Below are 27,754 nucleotides of genomic sequence, written 5' to 3' on the forward strand. Positions count from 1 at the left end.
GAACTCCTTGTAGAAGAAAACCTATTTGGTAATAAATCATCATAAATCTCATGTTTAATGGAGAGAAAAGACACAATCCTTTACGAAGCTCACAACTATTATATTTTAGTTTCTATATTTTATTTATTGGAGAGTTTATCCTAATATCCAAAATAAATCGTGATCAAATGTGATTTTATAAAAAAACATTTATTGAAAGTATTATATAAATGGTACCTAATGAGATGTTACTTCACAAAATTTTCAGTTTTCCTATTTTTTGCTTAGCTGGTTTTTTTTTTGTTTGTTTGTTGTTTAATTTAGACAATTGTATGTTGGTCACATAAACACATACACTGTAACACACACACACACCATCATTTTAAGAAACAGGAAAAGTTTGTGGACACAATGATAGTAACCGGAGTGATTTTCCAGGCAAGTGAATACATTTCTGGTTCATAATAAAACTCATTTGGGTGTAAAAGCTCAAACAACCATACAGAAAATCTCCTGCCTCTATCACAGTTTACAATCTTGGTTCATGGACAGGAAGTACAACATTATTAATATTGACATAACAGCAAATCACAAGGATAACGTTTATCTGCATTAAAGATGTTGCTCTTTAACTGCCAGTCATCATAGGACACTTTGTAAACTGTGATGATAAATGCAATTCTCTGGTATTTCATAAATTTCACCTGGAGTTATATAATTGTTAACAACCAGCAATTCAGTGAAGCTGGATGGGTTCGGTTTTGGAGATGTGATGAGATAGGATTAGATTGCTAAATACTTTACGAGTTTGTCCTTAGATCTGCTTCGCAGATAGTCTGACCCTTGGAGTCAAGAGAGAGCAAAACATGCTATCTTGATGTTGTAAAGTTATCAGATTCCCATCAAGCAGCAGAACATTTTTATAATGCTGGGAAATGTTGCATCAAAATCAATTTATGGAGAAAAATATCCCGGTTGCTAAAACTACAACCAAAGTTTTCATGTCTTTCCTGGCAGGATACAGCCCATACTTACTGGAGATATTTTGTTAATTCTGGGGGCTTTTTTCACAGCAGACTTGGACTTGTCAAGCACAGGTGTTTCTAATAATGTTAACAAGTGTCCAGTGTTGAAGGTATTTTTACTGATGGTATTTTAAACAAAAGAACAAAATCAGAAATACTTATTTTCCTCTTTTCTACACTGCTATTTATCAGTCTAGATTGTTTTGGTGTGATTTGTTGTTGTTGTGTTGGAGATATCAGCTGTAGACATGTCTCCCTTCTCTGGAGGTAGATGGCACTCGGCTTGTGGTGCTCAAACCGCCAAAAGAAATACATTTGAAAAACTAAACCAATGTCTGTTTCCAGAAATGACGCCCCATCTACTCAAGGTAAACTACAGACCTTGTTGTAAGCACTTTCACCACAGTCATTTTCTGGTGAAATATCAGTACCTGAGTATGGCTTTCAGCTGCTTCATCCACCACTGGACTCCTCCCACCAACGTCTGTGGATCATCTTGAGTATCTGGATCATGATTCCTATAAAGACACAATGCTGTTGAGTTTTTCACATGTATTTTTTGTCACTTTAAGTACCAAAAGCTGAGTGTCATCTAGTTCCATTATACTAGAGAATAAACAGACATCTCTACAGCTATTATCTCCAGCACTGCAACTCACACCAAAACGATCTAGATGGATAAAAAACACGTGTGACATGTAAGAAGTCAAATATGTATTTTTTAAATAATAATAATTTTGATACATTATTGTATATAATTTTGTTTAGGTTTTAACATTTTTTACTATGATGGTACAGACCAACAGTGTACACCAAAAATACATTTCTGACAGTGTCTTTAAATGATGTTTACTCTATTTTATGACAAAAAAATTACTTTTTTTTACCAACTGAAATTAAAATTCATAACATAGAGAGTTAAAATGTAAAGCTAATGCTAACATTTGTACTTTTTAGGCTACTTGGGCTGAGTAAATGTCGAGCGCGTGACTATTACTATACTTATTTGTACAGTTACTTTTATTGAAGTAAATTAACCTCTTCTTACGCCAATACTAAAAACACACATTCAAATAAACAGAACTTATTGTCATACATCATCACTCACGTGAAGGTTTTGCTCCGCTCTGCTGACATCTCGTGGAGCATCCGCGTGCCGCTCCGCTGCTACGTCACGACCGGATGTTGATACTAGCTTGTAGCTGCGCGCAGACAGGAACAGCTGAAAAAGAACAACAAAGCAGCGACGACGACGACGGTAAAAACAACAGATGTGCGTCTAAAATATACTTAAAACATCGGTGACATTATCGCTGACGGGGACATCTTGAGCCACCGAAACAAATTTGAAAAGGTAGGAAGCCGTCATGGGAAGCTGAGCAGAAATATACGCGTTGTTGTTGTTCGTCTTGTTCCTAGTTTGTCGTCGTTATCGCTGTTAGCTGGACGGCTAACGCAACGTTAGCTTTTTTGACTTGATAAATCCGATCGACAACACTCAGCCAACATGTCCAAAACCTTGATGGGAACCAGCAAATGTGTTTCGTTTGACAGTTGGTTAAAACTGTTTATCTTCTGAGGGGATGTTATATTATAATTCTTCGATTTGGCTTTTATTTTTAGCTCCATTCAAAGCTCAGCTGCCATCTACAGTCAACAATCCTCATGACAGGCCAGTCAGGGACAAAAAGTACTTGTTGAAATTACTAAAATGCGCAACGGGGAACATCTACGGCAAAGGAAGGTAACAAAAACACGTCAAAATGTGGTTAGAAAAATACATTTTGTTTTATTTTTAAGGCTGTTGAATATAAAGTTATGCTTGGATGGTGCAACACTATAAAGATGGTCATTAGATTAATTTCTGCTGCATAGTTCACAAGAAAATGATCTGTGTTGAACTATATAAAAAACAGTCATTAAGACATGTCAAAAAGGAAACATATTGTTGGGGTGAATGTAATGAATGAAATCCTGTATGAAAATGCATTTTATTTTATGTTGTGTAGATCTTCATCACATTTTTTAAAATAATTGAACAAAAAGAACAGATCAAAATTGCTGTCACTGTAAATATCATAAATATATATATATTTTATATATATATATATATATATATATATATGGGGTATATATATATTTTTTTTTTTATTTTTTTTTTACAAAAAGATGCTCAGAATTCCCAAACCTGCAAGTGGATTTTAAAGAGTGTAAAGTGGATTTACACCAGTCCAGAGAGGGTCATGATATAAAAAAGCCCTAACGTTGCAGCCTAGCCGCCCCCCCACTCTGATAAACAAAGAACAGTACCCAACTCAGCGACAAGCTGAACCTGCGGCAGTATCTAAATCTGTCTTGTGAATTAGAGGGTCACCGGTTCAAATCCCTGTGTGGACCAAGTCTGAAGTGTGAACCTGCAGCTGTAGAAGTGTCAGTTCACCTCGTTGGCACTGCCGAGGTACCTTTGAGCAGACATTGACTCGTCAGCTTCAGGAGCACCGAACTGTGGCCGACCCTGCACTATCCCACTTTATACATAAATGTGGTGTGTAAAAAGAAGGATGCACAGATCTACATTTCACCTGCAGATTTTCCTGTGGATTGACAAATAAAGAATAAAATTAACTGAATATTAAATTCTTTCAGATGCTCACCCTCTCATTTAAAAGGCCTCTGCATTTAGGGAGCTTTGGGAATTTAACTTATGTAGTGTCATTTAGGGCCAACACACACTACACATCGATTTGGTAGACTCTAGATTACATCTGCTAAATGAAAATACCTTCTTCACATCCCACCAGCACAAACATTTGAAAGGCAGTGAAGAAATCAGGTGGCACATAACAAGATGCAGTCCATGTGTGGGTTTACATAGCTTCAAGGGCACTCTATGTATTTACTTATTCTCCCAAAACACAAGTAAAAGCCTCAAAACACTATTAGAAAATAAGCTAGAGAAAGGAAAAAGAGAGAAGAGAAAATGGGTAATGAAAGAGAGAGAGAGAACAATAGGCATAAAAGCAAAACTAAATAGAAACCAAAATAACTTCACTTTGACTTTTACTTATTTCATTGTGCTTACTTAAAGCAAGCCATGTTGCCTTTAACTAGATACAACACAGCTTAGATGACTGAGAACCTTCACAGATTTAAATATCCAGTGTGCTCACTGATATACAATGTTGCCCATAATAGCCGTGCACACCCAGCTATGTTAAAGGAGTAGCTACCATGTTATAAACGGTATGGAAAAACCTCTTAGAGTTGACTTAAGGTATACAATGTCACCTTGGTTTGTCACCAAGTCCTATAATGTCCAACAATAAATGTTTTCCTTTTTTTCCAGGCTCTTATTTTAGCCTTAGTTGAGTCACTCCCAGAGATTTGACAATGGGACGCATCTTCTTGGACCACATTGGTGGAACTCGGCTCTTCTCCTGTGCCAACTGTGACACCATCCTGACCAACAGATCTGAGCTCATATCGACACGCTTCACAGGAGCCACAGGCAGAGCTTTCCTTTTCAACAAGGTACACATTCATTTGTGATAACTACCTCTGGACATTTACACAGATTCAGTATCTTTTTCCAAGCTTTGAAGTTTAAGTATATGCTTTTTTCTCAGGTGGTGAACCTGCAGTACAGCGAGGTGCAGGACAGAGTGATGCTTACTGGCAGACACATGGTGAGAGACGTCAGCTGCAAGAACTGCAACAGCAAGCTGGGCTGGATCTATGAGTTTGCCACTGAGGACAGTCAGCGCTACAAAGAGGGACGTGTCATCCTGGAGCGAGCGCTAGTCAGAGAGAGTGAGGGCTTTGAGGAGCACGTCCCCTCAGACAACTCATGAGTCCCTAACCTTGGATTATCCCCCTACCCCTCTCCTTTGTCCCCTCGCCTCTGCGCCACGCATCACCACCTGCAGACTTAGTGGCCAGTGAAGTTTCGGCTTCACCCCGTCACAACCCTTCCCCGTCTCCGGCCTTTTAGACCTCTGCTGATTAGAAGATTGGTTTGCTGGCTCCACACTTGCTGAACAGGCTTTCCTAAAATACTTGTGTCACAGGGCACCACCCTTAAAACAGCTCGGAACACACATAGGGAGTTATAACTTCACTTGTCCAAGTGTTCATGCACGGTTACATCAAATTTCCACCACCTCAGAAGGCATGCTCCACATTTCTTTAATGGTAACCAAAACACATGCATGATAAAGACATGGTCAGTTACACACACAAAAACATCACCTAGTTGTTTTGTTTATTTAGATAACTGAAGGCAGGAGAGCTGAGCGTGTTCAGCATCCAGACCGGGGCGAGGCAGCCAGCCCGCTCTGCACAGCGATGTTAAATGAACCGATGGACGTGTCACTGTACATATTGCTTCTGTGAGGCTTCTGTGTTGTGACTTTTTGTCTCAGTGTATTTGTCACCCGTGTGCACTGAATGCCATCAAGACCATGATAGTTGTTTATTCTATATCAGTTACCTTTTATTAGCCGGTAGTGTAATGAATGTAATAGTGTTTAAAATCTATGTTCACGTAAAAGTGATACCGAAAAGACCGCACAGATTGATGTCATATTTAAGTATTCATTGGAGTGTTTGACCATGATAGGCGTTTTTCTTGCTGATTTGATGAGCATTTATTTTGGTTATTCTTGAAATGTACACAAAGTGGCTTTAAGTGTCTCCATTATTGCAGTTCATAGTGTGGACATGACGTACACTTATATTCTATCACTCTCCATCTGTTACCATGGATTCTGTGCGTGTGTGGTGTACCGTGTGAAGAGAAACGTGTCACTTGGGTGACTTATGAGGAGCGTGTACCTTCCAGCCATGTGTCTTCAGTGTGACGGGGAGGGGGAATATGTCTGAGGTGTGATGGAGACATTCTCTGGCTGCCTGCCGGTTTAAGGACAGGATCATGAGAGGATGGGTCATGCAAGTGTTTGAAAGTAGCCAACACTGGGAGACAATGTGAGGCAAGTTTAAAGACGACTTCTGGAGAAATAACCAACAGAAGTTACTCTCTTTTCATTTAATACATTACAATGTTGGAAACGACACTAAAAATATGTTTAAATCAAGCCTGAGTTTGACTGTAATCTGTTTATTTTAACAGTTGACCCCAGCTGCTGTCTCCGAGTGTTTAAAGGTTCAGTAGGAAATTTTTAGAAAAATAACTTCTCGTGTTTGATGAAACAGCCACTATATCCTGACAGTAGTACATGTGATAGCTAATCTTATGACAAAGACAAGTAAACTTCAAAAAACTAAGGCCAGAAATTTAGCCTTAACTTCTGCTTCCACAGATGAGACTGACTCCTTGTAAATGTCAGTCAGAGGAACATGATTTTTTACACAGATTATGCATCTCTTGTATTTCTGTCAGCAATAGTTTCAGCAAATATGACAAAAAAAAATTTCATAATGTTTCCTATTGTAACTTTTAACTACTCTCAGTCTAGTGACCCATCCTCTTTTTGTAATCCTCGGCTTTTTGGTCACAAGATGACTTGTTTGTTACAACACAAAACCGACGCTAGCTTTAATGGAGTTCTAGTCTTTAAAGTTGAGCCTTTGTCCTCTGACTATGCCAGAGCCTGCATTTTATATTGCCAGCATCCTGTAAATCAATCAAAATGTCAAACTGTTTAAAAAAATCTTAATCTCCATGACATTTGGGGTTATTTTTGGAGTGGGTTTCAGCACAGCATCATGCCCTGGTGTAACATTGTGCCATTTAAGAGCGTGCATGCCTGCAGGCGTTACCAGAATGGTCCAGCCCCCACTAGCGACACTGTTAATGTTTTTGCCCGCCTTTAAAAGGTCATGCAAGGCAGTGTCTCTACAAAATAAATTTAAAAAAGAACAGGACAGTGACACCATTTATATCCCCAATTTAGTGCAGTGTACAGTCAATGGCCGTGACAGAATATTATCATTTTGTTGTTCACTTTTACCATTTTATTGATAGGACGTTGTTTTTATTTGCTTTACTCTATATGGTTATTATTTTATTGACTTATACATTTATCTTACTGTATATTTTCTCTATTGGAGGTTTGGAAAAAAAAAGTTTTCTTCTATGGCTATAGTTTTCTCTGATGTGATTTCTAAATAAATGTAGTCTTGCTGGGTTCAGTTTCTTTGTCTTAATGTGCTTGTTTTGTAGCCTGGAAAATATTTGCTTGTCAGCTAGTGCAATAGAGTCGGAAAAATATAATATAAATATATGAAAATAAAAAATATATATGAAACCTGAGCAAACTGGCTTAATCTCTTGAAAAAATGGGAGGGAGGCAATAAACACCCTCACCAGAAATTACTTAAAATCAGCAAGGAATTAGTCAAAGAAATTGAAGAACTGCCTGAAAATTAGCACACACACACGCACACACACACACACACACAAGAGACAGAAAATGGTAAATAAAAGAAGGAAATGAAGAAATGGCTTGAATAATGCACTTGTGAAAGGTGTCTGAACAAACCACAAGAAACGGACGTCAATCCAGCTTTCAAAGGGGTTAAAATCTACCGTAAAGCCAGTGTTTTTATTCCTGTTGGAGAGGACTGGTGTTTGAAGACATGGCTATAATGACTATCAAATTATGTTCTTCTATCCTCTGTTTTCCCTCGTCCTCAACATGTTTTGTATTCTAGATTTCAAATTTGTCTCACACCTGGTTCTCAAGACACATTTGAAAAGAAAAGAATAGATTTGCAAATTGAGTGTTTAAATTTTGTCACACTTATATCCATAAAAGGATGTTAGTACCTCTAGGTGGCAGCAGGACACTGAGAAACAGGATGAGGATGTTTTCCCTTGGATGCATGATGCTGAGTCCCTCGCCTGCCTCTGACGTTTGCCTGCTTGGCAGGGTCTGTATAGCTTCACTGCAGTCTGGAAATACATGTCAGTGATATTATCTTCTGGAGCAGAAACATCTACTGAATTATGTGCAGTTTAAAAGCAAAATGCAGGCAAATATTGAACAAGATGTTGAGAAAAAGCAAAAATGTATGAACAAATTATACATCTAAACTATAAATTCCATTTTAATCCGAACTATTCACTAGTCACTATGAATCACCCAGGATGAAGAGGTTTGACTGCATTGCGTTTATAAATAGGCAGTGACGAATCTCTCCTAATCCACCCACTAATATTGCAGTGCTGCTGTAGAGTTATTTATAGCGTCGATCCTGTTGGAGGGCTTCTTTGTTAGTGTGTCTGTGTCACAGTGGTGGAATCAACAACAGGTCTGCTTTTCTGCACTCACTCCTGGAGGCGCCCTGCTCTGAGCATGCCGCACTAAAGTTAGCTCAGACAAATATTAATTAAGACTGTTGAAGTCAACACACTGTTCTGGCCACAGCTGTTTCTGCATCCACTGCAGGGAGGGATCTGGAGCATTAATGGATTGACAACATTGGTGTTTTTATGACCATATGTAGAGCCATTTAAATGCCGGACATGACCGGAGGCAAACAGGAGGCTCCACCTCCTGCAAGCTCTCTGTCCTGCTTTATAATTCATACCAGTCTTTGATTTTGTCCCTGCCTAACCTCAGGATTATCTGCTCTCTTTATTGAAAAAGCCATCGGGCCAGATAAGATCATTATACTGCCTTGTTGATCCTATTAGTCTGCATGCAATTGGATAGACATGGCACAAATCTAGATGTGACAGTCTTAATGTGTGCGTTCACAGAGAGAGAGCTATTTTTCACCTCAGACATTTCCATAGTGCTCTTATGCAGGACTTTGATATTCCCTACACTGATTATTTTTCCAACCAAATGTCTCAAAATGAAAAGACCAATTTTATATATGTTAAGTTGTGTTAAGCCTCCTTCCTCATCTCTGCTACATGCAAGCAAGACACACGTAATAATTGTCAAGCAATTTTTGTGTTATTTTGCGTCTCTGTTGTCATTTTGTGTCTCTGCAGTTTCTCAGCATCTCTTTGTGGTCATTTGAATCTCTTCCTGGTCAGTCTGCTGTAATTTGAGTGACATTTTGCAGATGAGTGCCAGGGAGCCCTCATTACACTTTGGGCCTCTGAGTTGTGCCTGGAAGGCCCATTCAGGCATCTATGTATTTCCAAACTCTTTAAGCAATGTTCAAACCCAAAGAAATCTGTAATTGTAGTTAAGGACAGCGTGACCTACCAGTGGCATCATATCCCCTTTGCCCATGCATCACGGTTGAGGTTGTCTGTTAGAAGCAGTCATAAATTTACTTTTTATCCAGTTTTTGCCCACATTTTTACAATATACTTATAGATCTTGTTTGTTCTGAGCTATATGTCTTAACTGGATGAAGGATTTTATTTATTGGACTTCTGGATCTTAAAGTTCCCATATAATGCAAACTTTCAGATTCATACTTGTATTTGGGGTTTCTACTAAAACACGTTTACATGCTTTAATTTAAAAAAACAAACAAAAAAATCACCTCTCATACTGTCTGCCTGAATATGCCTGTATTCTCTCTATGTCTGAAATTCTTCGTTTTGGCAGAGCCCCCTCCCAAAAAAGCCCACTCTGCTTTGATTAGTCAGTGTTTTTGGGTCTTCCATATTTGCGCTCTTGGCATCTTTGCACCATCATTGCTGCTGGTAATGACTGTAACAGCACTTTTGCATCAGTTTTTAACTTTATATTGCATAATTGTGACATCACAACTTCACAAAGTCGTGACAGCTCATTTAAGGTCACAGTTTCTGAATATTTACTGTCTGCATTCCCCAATGGATTGAGTGTTTTGACTTTTGTAGTATTTAAAAAGCACATATACCTGCTTTATAACAAAAAAATAATGGAAATCTGATTTAAACAATATGGGACCTTTCAGTTTCAGAGAAACAAACTGAGCAAAGATTAGCGGCAATTCAGCTCCAGCCCCTGCTGTGCCAAACAGCATCAAATACTTATTTTTAATGTCAAACTGTTTTATTCAGTGTTTTGCACATTTTTAATCACCGGGTCAATATGTTTTGGAGAGGAAGAGACCTCTGTGAATGATTCTGCACCCAGCACAAACCTGTTCAACCATGAACACTAAAGGAATTCCAACAGACAAATAATGGACTGCAGTGACGGTATTGCTCCATGTTTTATTGTTTTAATTAAGAGACCCCTAGAAAATGACATATTGTTCATATAAGGGATCCTCAATTATAGTTATTAAGAGATGCTGATTTTTCAGATCAAATTTAATAACAGGATAAAAAAAAGGACATGAGTGATGCTCTCGTGTGCCTCATACAGGATGTGTGCATCATCCATCTTTTCCTTCCACCCACTGTCAAACCTAACAGAGCAAATTTGAAGTTAGAATATATTCAGATGCAGAGGATGATTTGGAGTGGGGGACCAAAAAAAGCACCAGGAGCGTAATTGCACCCTTAATTGGCTCATGATTCATCGTCCCCGGACAGCTATTTTAGTTTATCCTCTCCTTTTGTCTATGATTCCAATGGGATGTCGGCATCACACCCCCTCTCTATCCCCTCAGGAGAGCAGAGATATAGAACATAGAAATAAACTTCTATCTTTCCACCACTCTCTCTTCACGCACACACACACACAAAGGAGTGACATCATTCTGTCAGCGGGAGAAAATAGCATGCTTTCCATTGACATCACTCCACATCCCGTTGCTAGGAGACAGGGGAGTCAACATTAGTTACTATGGCGACTGCACTTCACCTTCAAAGCTCCTGACCTTTTTGGTTGTCTGTGCCAGACTCGAATGTGTGTGTGTGCAAACTGTGGCCCCAGTGTTGTGTAACACGAGCATTCAAGGTCTTGTTGACTCATTCGCTGCAGTGTAGCGATTGTTGCAGTACATTTTAGATTAAAGGACTGCCCAGACAATACATGAGAAAATGTCAGTGTAATGATAATGTTCTACACAAGTGGAGTGATGAATAAAGGAGAAAACACACTGACACAAATCCTACGTAATGTAATAGCGTCACCTATAATCCCAGCTACGTCTGATAATATTTCCAAAGTTGGCCACAAAAATCAAAATGACTGGAAACATGAGTTGATATAGTATATTTATTTGTATATATATTTCCTCCCGTAAGACTCCTGTTTACCTGAGGACAGTGACTTCGAAGGTCCAGCATCAGCAAGTGATTGTAAAATGAGCAACAACAAAAAAACAGCACAGGTGAAAGAGTAATACACAGAGTTTCTGGCTGGTTCAGGATTGAGGAGAGAGATAAAGTACCATGTTTGGTAAAACTACTACATGCTGATGATAAAACTGTTAAAGAATACTTCACCCACAAGATGACCATTTGTAAATCAGTTACTTTCTGCTTGTTAAACTGAATTACTGAAAAAAAATGTTTTCTCGCATGCCTCGTGAATGGAAAATCTAGGAAAAGACAAACACACTCCATAAACTTAAGTCATGATTGGCTTTCATGTGCAAAGTCACTATACAACAGCAAAACTATATCAAAATATCTGTTTCCAAACTCTAACACAACGTATGCAGTGTAATCCAAGTCTCACTTATCCAGTCATACACTCAGTTCCTCCTAAACAGATGCATTTTCACAAAAAATAAAATAAATAAAATACTGGACTCTGGCTTTGAAGAGAGCACAGATACTTTTTTAGGGCTTTAACCGGCTCAGAATTAGTTATTTGTTTGTACCAATATTCAATGTTTGTTTTTTTGCCATGTTAAGTTTTAAAGTTTGAACAGGGCTCTGACTTTTAAAGGGCAGCCCTATAAGGTTCACCTTACGTTCAGTTATAAATTGTAAGGTTTCAGTGAAAAATGCATGTTTGGGAAGTGCTGAGCGTATGTCTGAACAAATGAGACTTTATTATGATGAGTTGTGGGAGACTTGTTAGACCGATGTTTTGATATAGCTTTGCTGTTGTTCAATACAGATTATGTTTATTTAAATTCATAAAGAATGTAGGCTTTTTTTGGATGCTTTGTTAACCCCTGAGGGATCCTAGAAAAAGAGTTTTCTTCACAAGGTGGTTAGTAATTGATGTACAGATGGTCATTTTGCAGGTGAAGTGTTCCTTTCACCCAGCTGGATCACAGTGACTGGAAACAGCCCCTTTACACTTAAACTACAGGAGCTTCGGATTCATATAAACAAAAAATAAGATGCTTCGGTAATATACATTTGTCCCAAAAAAATGGAAGTGGTCATCTAGATCACACATCGCACAGTGTAACAAAAAGTGCTATCGACTGTCCAAGACAAATGATTCCTGACGCACAGAATTAACATGGTTTGTAATGAGTGGCAAAGAGAGTCAGTGGCTAAAAGTGCTACTCCAATCTTGTTTCAATTTCTGTCCTTTTTTGGCACAACTGGAGCAGCTTTCTCAGCTGTCATTTGCTAATTGAGTTTAGCAGGCGCATCAATGCCAGTCCCTCTAGAGAGGGACACGGGCAGAGGTGGGCATTACAGGGCTTTTTTGGATTAGGTTGAGTTCATGGCCAGTTTTCCACTCCAAGTCTGGTCCTCTATGCCACCCTGCACATGGAGGGGTAATGTTGTCCCAACAGGACATTCTTCCACCCCAGCACCACCCACGTCCTGCCTCTACAAGGCATCCCTTCATTCCCAGAAAGGGCACAAAGCTCATCTGCGTCTACAGACATAAGATCTGAGTCAGATCTTTTGATCTTGACGAGTTGATGATTACGAGTGTTACCTCAGCGTAGCTGCGGGTAACCTTGGCCAGTGGTGGGTGAAGCTACTCTTTCCTAACAAAGACATTCTGTTTGGTTACTTTTTAAAATCACATCTGCATTTCTCACCTTTGGCTTTTATGTGCAAAAGTTACTTGAGCAAACAAGCAGAATAACATAAGTTTATGTTTCAAGACCTACACAATGATAACATCATCACACTAAGGACTAACTGGGAAACTTCATTCCCCAGTGTGTATAAAAGGGTAATCATACCCAATAAAGGTAAACAATGGTACACATATATACCTGTATATTCCTCAGTAATTCTCTGGGAATTACATCCTTTTCTGTCCTTGCTAGAGACTACTACAAACTGATTCATTTAATGAGTCCCCTCAGTCTAATCCAGCTAACTACAGTGCTGATCTGAATATTAGTTAGAGTCAAGTCATCATATGTACAGGTGGTCTGTACTATGGCTCTGCTCCGTCGTTTATGACACCGATATAAAACCAAGGGCAACATAGCATACAATAAAACCAGTTTCAAAGACATGGCAACAGTGTAACAAATACTAACAGCATTGTTTTCATGACACATGTCCACACTGAGGTTCCTGAACAAACAGCTACAATAAACACCACCAACATAAATTGATAAAAATGCACTGACAGCAAGCTTATACAAGGAGAGACATAAAAAGGGCAAGTGACGCATTACTTGTGATGAATTCCGTGAATCCAACACGGATATATGTAAATAACATTCCTGTTTTTCTTCTCCAACAGAAGCTCTCTGCACTGAAGCCATGCATACCGTTGGGAAGTGAACTCCCTTTCTAAGGCATGGAGCATTGGAGGCATGGAGGATCCTCTCGCCCTCTGGACTGAACGGGCTAAGACATCTCAGTGTCCTTGCTGAGCACAGATGGAAACATCTTGTCCAGTCGACCCGGTCTTCCATCCTCACTGCATCTTCCCATCTAGCATTTTACTCTTCTCATCCACATCGGCAGTCATGGACTTCCAGTATCGATGGCAGGCCAACTCCAGCAGCTCCAGCCCTCCGATCAGCTTCTGCTGGGCCATATAAACTCCGACCATGACCAGGCAGTAGAGCCTGAACGGAGCCCACAGCCACAGGCCGGTGAAGCACAGAGCAATGAAGCTGCTCCAGTACAGCAGCGAGGCGGCTTTGATCAGACTCACTCGCAGCTCCGTCTTACAAGGAGGCACGCGTGCAACACCTTCCCTATCGAAGCCCCGGGGCTGGCCTAAGTAGAAGTCCCGCAGACGGCTCTCCTTCTCAGCCCAGCGCTCTCGACACCAAGACTCCAGCTCAGAGGAGGAGGTGGGCAACGAAGCCACTGGGTAGCGGCGGACATGAAAGTGGATCTCACGGGGGAAGAGACCCAAGATTAGGTGGCGTTCGGTCTGAGGGATGTTCTTGGGGTACGCGACTGTAATATCATGGACGGCATCCAGATTGTCTCCTAGTAAAAGGGACACAATTTTAAATGATCAGGAACAACACTATATAATAGGCTTGTAATCAAAACATCAAAACAAACATTGGGACTCATTTACAAACAGTGCATACACATAAATCTGTGTTCATATTAACAGTTTAGTAGAAATCTGGGATTCATCAATATTTTCTACCTGAATTTCTTTGTACTCTGCAAGCAAATTTAGAACTACCTCAGACTATGCATAAACACAAATGATGAAGGCCTGGCTGTCTTAGAAAATGTAAAAACACACCTTTTAACTAAATGCAGAGCTATTTAACTCGTAATTGTTTAAACGCCTATGGTAGACAACATTTAAAGCTGTTAATTTACTAATGCATTGGTCAAATGTATTTACTTAGACACCCTTTCATCCTCATAAATTAATAATTTAAAAAAGATTTCTATTGAAATTGCACATACTGTATGTTAATTTGTATCCAACAGATTAATTGGTAGCTTATTAATAGACATACAAGGTAAGATTCTGATTTACCTCTCAGCAGCTGTTAAGATGTCACATCTAATCTTGCTGGAAGAAACTGCAGTCTGTGACTTCAAATGAGACGGCATCAGAGCAACATGTTTCAACATGTTTGAGAGTGAGGAATGGTTTATCAGCTGTATACTACTGCTGTTACATTCACTGACACTCACTTACAGTCTGACACTCATATGTCAGAACTGTAATATGTGCACAGACACATCTTCACTGCTTTCTTTCTCCAGGCAAATCGATTTCCATATACAGAGAAATGGAGGCGTGGCAGTATGTTGATTCCAGACAGCGAGCAGGAGCCTGCCAGTTTAGAGTGACCCCAATTCACCAATATACGCACAGTGGTAATAACAAAACCAGCTGGTGCACAACTGTCATGAATCCGACAGTAGTTTTGTGTGCTCACTTATTTTATTAAGATCGTTTCAATGCAAGTATTAATAAATGAGGACCATTGCTTGCAAAAGTATAAAAAAGTTGTGAGAAATACTCATTTTTTGTCTCTCAAAATAGTTCCAGCTTACTGTAAATTACGCAGTTTCAGACACGACACCGTTGGGAGACTTAATATTATCCCTTTCCCACATGAACACTGCATTATACACCCTTCAAAAATCCCAGCTCTTGACTCCCTTACACATGTACCTCTAATTATCCAGGGGCTTACAGCTTCATCCCCTCTCTGCCTTCAAAACTACCATGAGCTCTATACGTCATGCCTGATCTGCAGCGCCCTTACGACACACAGATAGAGCTGAATGAAATATCAAGTGGACAGGATGACACCTGCCAGCGCCTGCTCCTGTACAGCTCAGCTCTTTACGGTAAAAATAGAGCTGAGAGGGGCACAGCGGACTTGGACAAAGACAACATGCACAGCATGTCAGTCAGCAGTGCCCGGAGAGGGAGAAGAGAATTAGCTAAGTCTGATGACATCACACTGAATCATAACACCTGCTCGGAGAGTTTGTGCCATGCTCAGCACCCAGGGCAGGTGGGGGCTGAGATGGCAGAGCCAGAGGTGGTATTTAAGAAATCTGGAAGGCTGCCAGAATTAGCTCACTGGGAAACATGAGAATCTCTGGGGTGTTGTAATGGCTGGCAGTAGGATGAAGCATAGGTCTGAGACTCTGAAGAATAACACATATGAGCCCTCTCCCACAAACAGCGTCAGTGGTTTAACTACAGTCATCATGACAGCATGTCATTACCCCTAAGTTTTGCTGATAAAATGTTTCCATCATGGTGACTTGGCTTTTTGTCCCACTAACTGACTTTGTTACCAAATATGCCAATCACCAAACATGCTGCTGTTTGACTGCCAACTAACGGTAATGTTTTTTATTATATGGGATCACTGTCATGATTAATGTGGACAGTTCCTGATTTGATGTGTGTCACAACTGACCTTTTCGTAGTCTGTCCACGATGAAGGTGAATCCAGTGCTGCGAGGATGCAGCACATACTCAAATTTTGGCAGGTTGTTCTGAGCAGCAAACACATCGCTCTTTGCTCTTGTATTTTCTGCAAGAGACAGGACACACTTTAAACCTCTGGCAACTGCAACATTACACTGTATTCATCTGTAAATCATGTTTTACATGTTGTATGTGGACACTGATCTGACGGCAGAATGATGGGGCCCTGGGCACAGAAATGTATAACACCCCACCATCTCTCCTACATTTTCTCTTTTTTTGGTTGTTTTGCGTCTTGTCATTTTGTGTCTCTTTTATGTTGTTTTACCCTTTTTCAGTTATTTTGTGTCTCCTTGTAATAATTTTGTGTCTGTTTCGATGTTTGTTTTGCCCATTTTTGCAGTTATTTTGTGTATCTTTAAGATAACTGTCTTTTTTGTCATTTTGTGTCTGTAGTTATTTTGCATCTCTTTTTCATTCTTTTAAAATGTTTTTCATAGTTTGGAGTATCTTTGATGTCATTTTGTGTCTTTTTTTGGACATTTTGTGACACCTTGTAGTTAATACGGTCTCTTTTTGGCTGTTTTACCCATTTTTCATGGCTATTTTGTGTCTCCTTGTAATCATTTTTTGTCTTTTTGTAGTTATTTAGAGTATATACCGTTCCTTTGCATCTCTTTGTGATCTTTTTGTGTATCTTCCTGGTTGGCACGTATTAATTTGAGTAACATTTTGGAGGTAAAGGCCAGGGGGCACCTAACACTTTGGCAACCTGGGTCTATGCCAGGTAGGCCCATTCAATAATCCATCCATGACTATGTGTAAATAAATGTATTATGAAAAAAAGAGATATGGAAGCAAAAATAATAATATGCCATTCGAAAAACAGCAGTTAAACTATCAAAATGTTGGTTATGGGACATGGTCATAGTCCTGAAACACATCCACCAGTGACAAATGCTTACACATTTGTAAAAAACACAGGGGTAATAAACACAGGAAAGATGATTGTTTATTAACCAAACATTCCCCAGGAACCTGTTGCAGGAACATGTAAACTATATCATGACTCATTAGTCATATTATGTAACAAGTAGCTCCTTCAGGAGAAAGGGACTATGGGCAGACCTCCGTTGATCAGGTGTCTGCTTATCCAGTAGGGTCAAAGCTGTGGCTTCTCATTCTTATACAACCTGTTACTCAATTCACACAAGCCACAGAAATGTTCAGAGGGGCTTAAGTGAACTCCGGATCTGATCCTGTAGGTGGAGGTCTGTAAGTGCACCAAGAGTAAAGAACAGGACAACTTCCGCATTAGACGTCAGAGCATGCTCTATGCATCCCCTTGTCTGCGTCAAATTAAGCCTTGTGGCTTAAGAGGCTTACATGCAGACGTATGCGCGCATGCAGACACACACATGCACCGGTGCATCCCAACACCACAAGTGAAACGATCTTTAAAGCCCTAAATCTGCTGGCCAATTATGATGTAACTTCACTGGACCCCTCATGACATCATGATATGTAAAGAGAAGTTAAGCTACGTCCAGTAAAGCTACTCGGGGCTTTGATTGGCTTAGCTGGGGGTCTGAAAGGGCTTTAGACACTGGTGTCGCTGTAGCTTGGATTGAAAGATCAGAGCATTCTTGCAGAAATAACTGTGTGGTGTGTGTGTCAGGGGATTCTGCTGTGCCTTATCACTTGGAAATTGTGTTTGCATAACAGTGTCAGTGCAAAGGTGTTAGACAGGTGTAGGGCCACACTGAGCTCTGAGAACCAGCTGATGGGTAAAATATTCTGAGAATTACAACTGAAATGTGGGCAAAGTGACCAATGAATGGATGGAGTGTTGTTTTGTTTATTTCTTACCAGTGAGGTCTGTGCCCTCTGGGAACAGTAGCAGCTGCAGGGGCTCTCTGATGTCACAGAAGTAGTCCAGCATGTTCTCCAAGTGCTTCTTGTCCGCCTCCCAGCGACGCTGAATAAAAACGAAGCAGGCCACCTGCATTGCCCAGCCTGGAAAATACATACAAAGTGTTTACATGCTTAATTGATTACTTTTCATGCTCAACTGATTCAGTAAACCTTTTCAAAGCAGGCAAAGCGTGTTTGCCAGGAAAAGCTTCTGACATTGGGCTTTTCCCATCAAGTACCTACGCGCTGAAACATACTGCCTCTGGATATCAGGTTTGCCAAACCAGCGTCTTCTCACAGAAAAACGAAATGCTAATTTTCTTTGGTTATGTTAAAGCCACTGTGAAATTGAAGTTAGAATGTCTTTAGCTTTCAGTACAGTGACAAATTTCCCAGTGAAACAGAATATTTATGCAGTGTACCGTATTTACGAGAGATTTAAATCACATCATTCACATTTGATTGAAAGTGGGCGGGCTTAGAGTTTAATGTGATACAGAGCTGCAGAGGAGTCCTGTTGGCTCCAAACACACCTCCCTCGCCGTTAGATTAGACGCAGGATGAGGGACAGATAAATGAACTGGACCTCTCTTTTTTTAGAAATGAAAATAAAGGTTTTGTCAACTGCTGTACAAACACACATTTCTTCATATTTCTCTCCATATTGCTCTGTCTCTGACACTTCACACCCACAAAAGAAGTGCGGTTTTATATGAGCGCTGTGGCTAACTAGGCGGTTCGAGTCTCATTTGATTGGATGAACTTTTGTAAACGCCCCAGAGTGCAGGATAGATAGATAGATAGATAGATAGATATACTTTATTGATCTCAAAACTGAGAAGTCCTCAAGCATTTAAAATTGTTTTACCTAACTTTACAGGAAGAGAAAAGATAAGGACTTTCATTTAAAAATTCTTTATAAACTGGGAAAATGTGTTTTTAATTTCACTTTAAACAGCACTTAATTGCCAGTTTATAAACCATGCTTAGCTAAAGCTCACAGTGGTGGTGCTGTTTACTGCATTTTGTTATAATGACAGTTGTTTCATTATTTTGTCCACCCATTTATATCAGTGATGATAGGCTGAGTAAGAGTCTGAACACATGATATGTGTTTTTTGCCCCCGAATCCACTGTAGTCAATTTAGATGTGTGATAGCGCACTCAAAAACAAAAGCAATGCCACCACGGTGTGCAAGTGTTTCCAAGCACCTATCTTTCAGGGCTAAAGTTCAACTTTTGGAGTGCACTAATGTGCATCACCTGGTGAATAATATGGAAAAAAGGTGATTATTTTATTGCAGGGCTAGCTGCTTTATATCTGTCCTATGGGCAACATTTAGGCCTAATATACATTTAAAAATAAACACCTGTAGAAGATGTGCTTAAACTTAGCAACCTCAAGTGCAACCTGCTGCACCCTTTAAGGTGTAGGTGTTTTTCTTGTGTTTTCCAAGCGGTAAATGACACGGCATGTTTTCCAACCCCTACTGATCCTTTTCATAGAATTCTACTGCTCTGAATTTGCATTGTACTGTTCCTCTTTTATATTTAGATTCAGCTGTCTCTCCTTCTTTAAAAGTAAACTGCTTTGTACTGACGCAATGATGCTTTTGAGGAAGTGCTTTGCAAAGCATGTATTATATTATGGTATGCAGAGGTGTGCAAGTGTGTGTAAATGTGTGTGTGTGTGTGTGTGTACAGTGTATACCCACCAAAGCCAGGCACAGCCTTAAGGGCAGCCTTGAGGCAGATCTTCTCCAGACGAAGGTAGCTGTATCTGAGCAGACAACACCACAGAAACATCCAGTCCAGACGGGTCCGGTGGTTCATGATGATCACACTTCGCTCCCCCGGAATGAAGCCGTCACCTGTTATCACCACCTTCACCCCAAATACCAGCTCCAGCAACGACTACAGGGGGGAGAGACACCAGGTTCGAGGGAGGAAGTAGAAGTACAAGAGAGGGAAGAATGGAAAGGGCGGTGAAAAAGAGAATGACAGAGAGGTAGATGATTGAGGGGAGACAAGAATGAGCATTGAAAAAGGATGTAGAGGGAGAGAGAAGGGACTGGGAAGAGGAAAAGCGGTGAGATAAATTTGAGAGTGAGAAGAAAATAAATAAATAACTGTCAATTCATGCAGTCACTGTAAACAAGATTTGCATAATTGTTCTCAAGAGCAATCTAGGTAAATGAAGTTCAAAAATAAAATCTGATTACACAGGGAGGCAGAAATAACGCTGCGATGACGCAGATCATCATCAAACACAGGTAACTTAAGACCATTTGGCACACACAGAAGTGGGCTAAGTAAAGGCTAAGCTGGTGTACACACCACAGGCAAGGTGAGCCAGGTAGCGACGATGCGATCAGTGATCCAGCGGTACCAAGCAGGAGACAGCAGCATGAGTGGCAACACTGGACCCAGCATGTAGATACTTCCAAAGAAACTACCCAAGAACAGGGTCACCACAAAGTACAGGCCCCGCACCGACACAGCCATCTGTGGAGAGATGAAATAGACGAGATTAACCTGAATATCGGTCCATGCTGAATAAATAAAATGGCCATGAGCAGTTGAAGCGTGACCTGACGTTGTTGTATTAAGAATAAAACATGATGACGTTTGTGGAATTAATGCCTTGGATTTCCACAGTGGAAAGATGGTTGAGGTGGATAGCCACTGTAACTGGAAACAAATGAGATTATCGACAGTCTTATCAATAGCAAAGACTGCTGTTCTTTTGTTCTTCTGAAATATTTTCCCACAAACAGTGGAAAATCCCAAGCAGACATTCCTACTGTGGAATGTAAATAGGGGAACCTTTCTGACTGTGGGTTACAAATAGTGGGTGCACGGTCACTAAATCAAGTGCGGCTGTGACTTGAAAAGTGCCATAAACTTTGAGCAACAATTATGATATTCTTTACATAAAGAATTGGTGGTAAAATATCTTGATTATATTCACTGAAGCTCTAAATTCTTGGCTGGCTGGCTGCATTTCCATTCTCACAACTAGGCAACTATAACAAGTTAGGTGCAGGCGCTTTGACAAAACATACCAAGAGACAATATACATAAGATTTTGCTATACCACTGTAGTCTATTATGCTGTACTATTTTACTACACAGTGGTAGATATCCCTTCATTATCTGCAGGTGTATTAGGCCAAAGCAAGAAATACTGCAGATTAAAAAACATTTTTTAGGACATTTTTTTCCATTACAGGGAGCAACACTAACTTTTAAAAATGGTTGCTCTGTTTATGAGCTTTATACACTAACAGAACAAAATTATGTTTAATTTGTGCTTTAACTGGTACAGAATTTGTTCCAAGTACAATTTAATTTGCTCTGCTTTTGTCTCTGTAATAGATGAATTTGCACATACGACTAAAAGCACCAACGCACATTCAGTGTTGTCTGGTTCTGACTGTAATATATAAATATCATAGATGCAACATGTATTTATAATTTATTATTTTTGCGGTGAAAGTTTTGCTGTTTGCTGTCCCTTCTTTTTTTATATGGTAAAAAGTGGTTGCCACTGATGAGAATTACTAGTCAATTTCTCAAAATGATGAAGTAAACCAGAAAGTATGTTGAAGATCTCTAAGCAAAAGTAAAGTATACAGAAGGTTCTCACATACAGTCACATTTTAAAATCCAGCCAGCTGTTTTAACTAACTATGGTCATTTAAATTAAAAAAGTACTTTTGGTAAAACGTTCACAAAAACTCCTGTCTCCAAATGAAAAAGATACACTTCTGTGGTGGAAGAGAGCACACACACACCTGAAGCTATGACTGTTATCTGAGTGCCATCGACCCTGATATTAGAAGTGGAACTAATGGAAAAAAATAGCACGATAAAAAACTATTGAAGGTACAATTGAACTGATAACTTAAACTTTATCATGCTTTGATAAAGACATGAATGATTTGATTACATCCTTGGTTTGGTAATTACCCTTTTCATTCATCACAAGCCCACACACTGATTATCATTCACACAGGTGTAGGCATTACTCAGCAATTCTGAAAACAGCTACTGGTTTGAAATAAAAAAACACATATGCACAGACAGCATAGACACTAATACTACACATAACCATGAAATAAAACCATTTAAGTAGACTGATTAAGAATTGTTGAGCATGTTCGTGACAGTAGCTGCAACATAGCGGACATACCACACGGTCATTAGGTCCCCGAGGAAGTGATCTGAGCCTGTAATCCTCCTGAAATTTAAAACCAAGTAACAGGACCTTCAATTGTCCATGATAAGTTTAAAGGGGCTCATCTGGGTATGCCTTGTCATTTCAGTGACATCAATGATGACCACTTCAGCTTCCAACGGTAACGTTACACTGGTGGAACATGTCTTTTTATATGGCACAGATACACATGCAGGTGTTTTCACTTATTATGCCAGATTAGACCTCTTCTCATGACTGTGTGGTGGACTGGAATCTCTCTCCTGTTCATCTAGCTATACCTGCTATTATACCTTATTCGTACATGGACTTTGGTGTTATGTAACTCCAAGTGTGGCCCCATCAAACCTAATAGGATGGCTAAAGGTGAAAATAAAATACTGACATAAAATACTGAACAGCCGACTATCTAAAGATTTCAACTTGTAATTAAAAGTGAAATATTTTAGAACTCCTCACATTATATAAAATATGTGATAGTAGTAGAAGCAAATTTGTGCTGGAGGGATTTTGAACATTTTTTGGGGGGTTGTGCAAAACTGAAATCATACTGGAATGGAATTCATACTTACACTGATTTACCATTAGACCCATTGAATCATATTAGGAGCAATCTCTAATGGAGCTACGTTAAAGAGAAATGTTTATTTGCTTCATTTCCTTTAATTAGTGGCAAATAAATATAACTTTATTTTGACTCAAACCACTGCCAGCCTCCTTCTCACAATAGCAAGACAGGTTAATGAAATGGAAAACATAATGGCAAAATCTTTTACTAGTTAGGTTTATCAAAGTTATTAGGTGCCGTACTGATTTCATTGTGAATTTGGCATTTTTGGCCTCTTTTATCCAAGGGAAAAAATGGCTGAAATCCATTTAGCTGCTTTGATTTTTAGGGTCTTAGACCTGTGCATGCTGGCTCTCTGTCACTCTCACTGGAACGAGTGAATACGACAGAGTCATCATTAGCGTTAATACGAACACCTGTGCTTCTCCTCCTTGAGTTCGGATCTGGTTTGACTGTGTGACCGTAAAATTAAAAAGCAGGACACTTCACACAAAAGTCAAACAACCTAAATAAACAAATGGATTAACTAATCTTAAATTTAGCACAAGAACAAGTCACTTACTAGCAAGTCTTCTGAGATTAAGGTTAAAAGAGGAAATACTTTTAAGTCTTGATTTGATTAGACTGTGGCCTTGCTGACGCAGGGGATCTGAACTGATGCTACAGGGAGCCATTTCATCCAGCAGGTGTTTTCTTTGCTCACATGAACTGTGGCTCACACTTTCCACCCCAATTACTGTTATGATTGCACAAGCCTTTAGTTCAGACTACCTTCTCCCAACACTCCCGTCATCTTGCCTTCGCTGACACCCTCTGCGGCACCATGACGCAGCAAATCTCACAGCAGCGACCAAAGTGGCTAAAGGTGCATTTCAAAGATGCAAGTGTGTTTGCGTGCATGATTATGCTGGCAATAAAGGTTTAAGGGTTACTGGTTCTAATAACGGAAAATGTGAGGCAGGAGAGAGGTGAGAAAAAAAGCTTGCTCAGCACAATTAGGCGGTGTCCCTGCACACACACACACAAAAAACACACCCCTGGGTGGCTCCTGGAACAAAAAGATGAGCCTACTCATACATACAGCAGAAAGGCATGACACACCTGGAGCCAGTGATGTGAGGAGACTGAATGGAATTACAGACATTAAAGTGTTAAATAAACATGTTTTTCTTCCGCTTGGTGTGGACACCTGGGACACAGCGCTATTTATACAAGGCATCCACGGAAACGCTTTTGTTTTCATACTCCAAAGCAAGCACCACTTGTGGTTTGATTTAGTCCATCCATTTGAGTTGGTTTAACATTTACTTCATCAAGACAGTGTAGCTACGATCCTGAAAGCACTTCCCCAAACACACCACCACACGCAATGCAAAGCATAGTCTTCATTGTCCAAGTCTGAATTCTCTGGCAGTCGTTTTACATTCCTTACTTTACGCCAAGACCAGACATCCCAACAGAGAGGAGCGGAGTGAAGAGGTCAAGCATGTCTAGGCTAAACAATGAGCTTAAGTGGTGTGTGTGTGTTAAGAGACAGACGGAGAGGAAGAGACAGAGAGAGGAAGACTGAAATAGATAATGCTGTAAAATTAATTGCAAATAGATTTAAGTGCAGGTCTATTTTACAGCCTACAGTAGAGAGCACTAGGAGATAAAATCTCATCTAGAAGTGAACAACTCTTGAACTTGCTGCAATTCCCAAAAACATTGTCCTTAATCTCTAACACTGAGTATATTTACGTACACAAAATAATCCGCTTTTTGCCCTTATTCCTAAAAAACAATATCCCTACTAAGTTGTTTACGTATCTAATTAAAATGAATATTCCACTGACAATCCCATTTACATGCAGTGTGTACTCAGATTAACGTATCCTAGCATGTTGTTTCTCACAAAATATTAAAATATAAAGATGAAGAAGTAGAACAGACAGGGCCGCTTGTCTTTTTTCTTCTTAGCATCAAAATAGGATTTTTTCAGTTTCCTAATGATGGCAGACTTGTTGGACTCTCTTTCCTTCCTTCACATTCTTGAAAAGGTTGGTGCAGCAATATTTACACATATCTAAAAACCTGTTGATATCTAACTCTCTCATAATGTTTAACCCTTTGGTCCCCCTGGAGACATTTTTGTCTTTTTGGATTTTGATTTTTCAATAAGTTTTGCTGTATTAATGCATATGGCATTAACTGTCGCCATGCAGGGGGTCTCGTTCTTTAGCTGCTGGTGTGTAAGTTACTCTGCTACGAGTCTAACTCAGCAATTCAGAAGAACACAGTTCCAAGTCTTCTCAAATGATTTCAAGTTATTTTCAAACTTTTTTATGTGTGTCTTTGCTTTACCCAGACTTTAAATGAATTGCCAGCTAAATTGGGCATTAATTAAGCAGTTTGTCTCAATTTTAAAGTCAAATTTCTCAGTTTATGGCTTCTTAAATGTGATTGTTTTCCAATTTCTTTACTCCTCTGTGATGGTAAAGTGAATATCTTTGGATTGCAGACAAACAAGACATTTGAGGACATCATGATGGGCTTTGGGAAACACTGACTGACATTTTTCACAAATTTTCACAATTTACACAATGGAACTAATCTAAAAAATAATTGACAGATTAATCAACAGGCTAGTTGCAGCCCTTGTGCAAAGTCTGATTTTTTTGAGTTACTTTTTTCTGACAATGTCCTTCCAGCTCAACCACTTTCAAGCAGGCCTGAAGGCAGGTCATGGACGTACTGTTTCATGCATGCATAATAACTAACTGCACACAGGTAGGAAAACAAGTGTAATACAGTTTCCGCAATCAACAAATCAAACAATAACCACAGTATTAATAAGACATAACACAGGGAGGACATTTTAATTAATTAGTTCTTAAAATTTTCTAAGCATGTGTGTCTAACCTGGTTGGGGTTTACAGCTGTACAAAAACTCTGTTGATGAGTAATGAGTTTAGGGGCAAGGTGCATTTCAGTGGCTGCTTTGTGGGCCTTCCCATTCTACCATGATAATTATAATAATTGAATGAATAACGCCTTGTGATATTAAATCAACTACAATCAGCCTCATTCTAAACCAAGGCAAATAATTTGCTAATGATCTAACGTGTAACAATTTTCCAAGCAAAGGTGGGGCAAAGAAAAAGCGAGGACTTTAACCAGAAAGACAACAAGGGTTAGCCAGCGTTTAACTTCACACAAAGAGGACATACACGAGATGTGCCATTGTATGCCTGTGAATAATCATCCCATGTTGCTTCGTGAATAATTACCCAGCCTAGCATGCAAATAAGTTGCAACCCCATAGACAAACAGTGGAGAGATGATGTGGAGACATGATGTACCGTCTGATGTTATGATAGCTTCCCTTGTGACATTTTGTTCTCCTCAGCGGTCACACAATGTTAAAGTCACCAAAACGTTAATTTAACGTTACCATTAAAAAAGGACAGTGCACTGGTGTCACTCTACTGTCAGTTAAACTCTGTTTACATTATAAAGTTCACTTTTATGAAAAAATGAGAGACAACTACCTGCTGCCAGTGCATGCTATCTTTAGGCTACAACATGAATGCTAACTGGTCAACCTCACATGAAACACAAGCTAGTTCATGTTAGCCGTTACCCTGCTAATTATAACAGCGCCGACCAATGCATTAGCTACTATCCAATATATATTACACACTGCCTTTTGACAAAATACTCACCTTTCAGTTTTCCTGCAGAATTTAAAGTTAGTGTTAGCCAGGCGAGCTAGTTATGTTAGCTCCAGTAAGTCCAAGCACTTGGTTGCGACATAGCAGCTTAGCAAGCCAGCTAGCAGCCTGCTACCGTTGGCTAATCTTATTAGCGTTTACGAGTCCTCAAAGCAGACGCCCGTTGACAGTTTCGCAATAAATGTGTTTTTCGAGATATAATAGTCCACGACAATTTCGCTTTCGTTCAGTGCCTGACTATACTCACTATGACTGCAGCAAAAGTGTAGCCGCCTTGCCGTTTTGCTAACACGACCTCTCAACTTGTTACCTCTCACCTGTCCTGACAGCCGAGCGTTGACAGGGGGCGCTGTTTGTGCAAAATGCATTAAATGAGAAGTAGATGGGAAACCGCAGACACACCATGAGGCGCAAAAATAACAAAGGTGAATGCAATGCAGATTTCGCATACTGATACTGAGCATGGTTGAGGTGTTTGTTATATTTTAGGCAGCAGCCAAACCACCGTAGGAGGTGCAAAAGGAGGGAGATGTAGACTATGAGGGAAAAAAATTCTCCGTACATGTATTTCTGATGCAAGTTCTAGTGGTGGAGAAAGTAAATAATGTAAAAGTAGGCTACTAATACCAGATTGCAAAATGATTCTATTATAGATAAAAGTCATGCATTTAAAACCTTATCAAAAGTGAAAGTAATATCAGTAAAGTGTCAAAAGTAACCTACAAATGTGCATTATGCAGGGGAATAACCCCTGTGAGTGATTTTATTACACAGTATATCATATTATTTGCTTATAATTATAGTTTTTTCAACGTCTGAGCAGTATTTTAATGTTTCAGCTGGTGCAGGTGGGACTTCTATAATCATAATTAGCCTACTTTATATTATTTGTTAGTAAAATCTGCAATGTCACATCATATTTTAAAAAACTGGCCATAAAAGAATCTGCAACAGGGTCATAATAACGTATTTAACATCGGGGGAGACCATTTTCAGTCTACAACTTCTGCAACTCAATCCCCAAGGGGGTACTAGGGATAATTTTCCCTCAGGCAAAATTAAAGAAAAAAAAAAAACAGCTAAACTGACCATTTTAGAGCATTTTGAGGAAAACACTTCAGATCTTGGTTCTTTTTTGATAACCAAGTTCAATTTTGGATTGTGGGTTGCACAGGAAAATAAACAAAGTATAACAGATTGTTATATAA

General features: G+C 39.5%; 2 protein-coding genes across 2 annotated transcripts; one reads left to right on the forward strand and one right to left on the reverse strand.

The window, feature by feature from the left end:
• Positions 1-2,218: 2,218 nt before the first annotated feature.
• On the forward strand, positions 2,219-7,154 carry LOC121954017 (protein yippee-like 5). Its single transcript, XM_042501323.1, has 3 exons — positions 2,219-2,358; positions 4,351-4,535; positions 4,631-7,154. The coding sequence occupies exons 2-3, from the start codon at positions 4,395-4,397 to the stop codon at positions 4,853-4,855; spliced, it is 366 nt and encodes a 121-aa protein (XP_042357257.1). The 5' UTR covers positions 2,219-2,358; positions 4,351-4,394; the 3' UTR covers positions 4,856-7,154.
• Positions 7,155-11,072: 3,918 nt separating this feature from the next.
• lclat1 (lysocardiolipin acyltransferase 1) lies at positions 11,073-26,853 on the reverse strand. The gene is made up of 6 exons (XM_042501190.1): positions 26,538-26,853; positions 20,384-20,551; positions 19,762-19,960; positions 18,002-18,148; positions 16,122-16,238; positions 11,073-14,196 (listed from the first exon to the last, which is right to left on the reverse strand). The coding sequence occupies exons 2-6, from the start codon at positions 20,549-20,551 to the stop codon at positions 13,670-13,672; spliced, it is 1,158 nt and encodes a 385-aa protein (XP_042357124.1). The 5' UTR covers positions 26,538-26,853; the 3' UTR covers positions 11,073-13,669.
• Positions 26,854-27,754: the final 901 nt, after the last annotated feature.

The sequence above is a fragment of the Plectropomus leopardus genome, chromosome 14, assembly GCF_008729295.1.
Source record: "Plectropomus leopardus isolate mb chromosome 14, YSFRI_Pleo_2.0, whole genome shotgun sequence".
Classification (NCBI taxonomy): domain Eukaryota; kingdom Metazoa; phylum Chordata; class Actinopteri; order Perciformes; family Serranidae; genus Plectropomus; species Plectropomus leopardus.

Excerpts from the sequence above, each read along its gene's own strand:
- LOC121954017 (XM_042501323.1), top strand. The coding sequence starts at position 4,395 with ATGGGACGCATCTTCTTGGACCACATTGGTGGAACTCGGCTCTTCTCC. Across the intron at positions 4,536-4,630 it reads GAGCTTTCCTTTTCAACAAG|GTGGTGAACCTGCAGTACAG; the intron begins GTACACATTCAT and ends CTTTTTTCTCAG.
- lclat1 (XM_042501190.1), bottom strand. The coding sequence starts at position 20,551 with ATGGCTGTGTCGGTGCGGGGCCTGTACTTTGTGGTGACCCTGTTCTTG. Across the intron at positions 18,149-19,761 it reads TAAGGCTGTGCCTGGCTTTG|GCTGGGCAATGCAGGTGGCC; the intron begins GTGGGTATACAC and ends TGTATTTTCCAG. Across the intron at positions 16,239-18,001 it reads AGAGGGCACAGACCTCACTG|AAAATACAAGAGCAAAGAGC; the intron begins GTAAGAAATAAA and ends TGTCTCTTGCAG.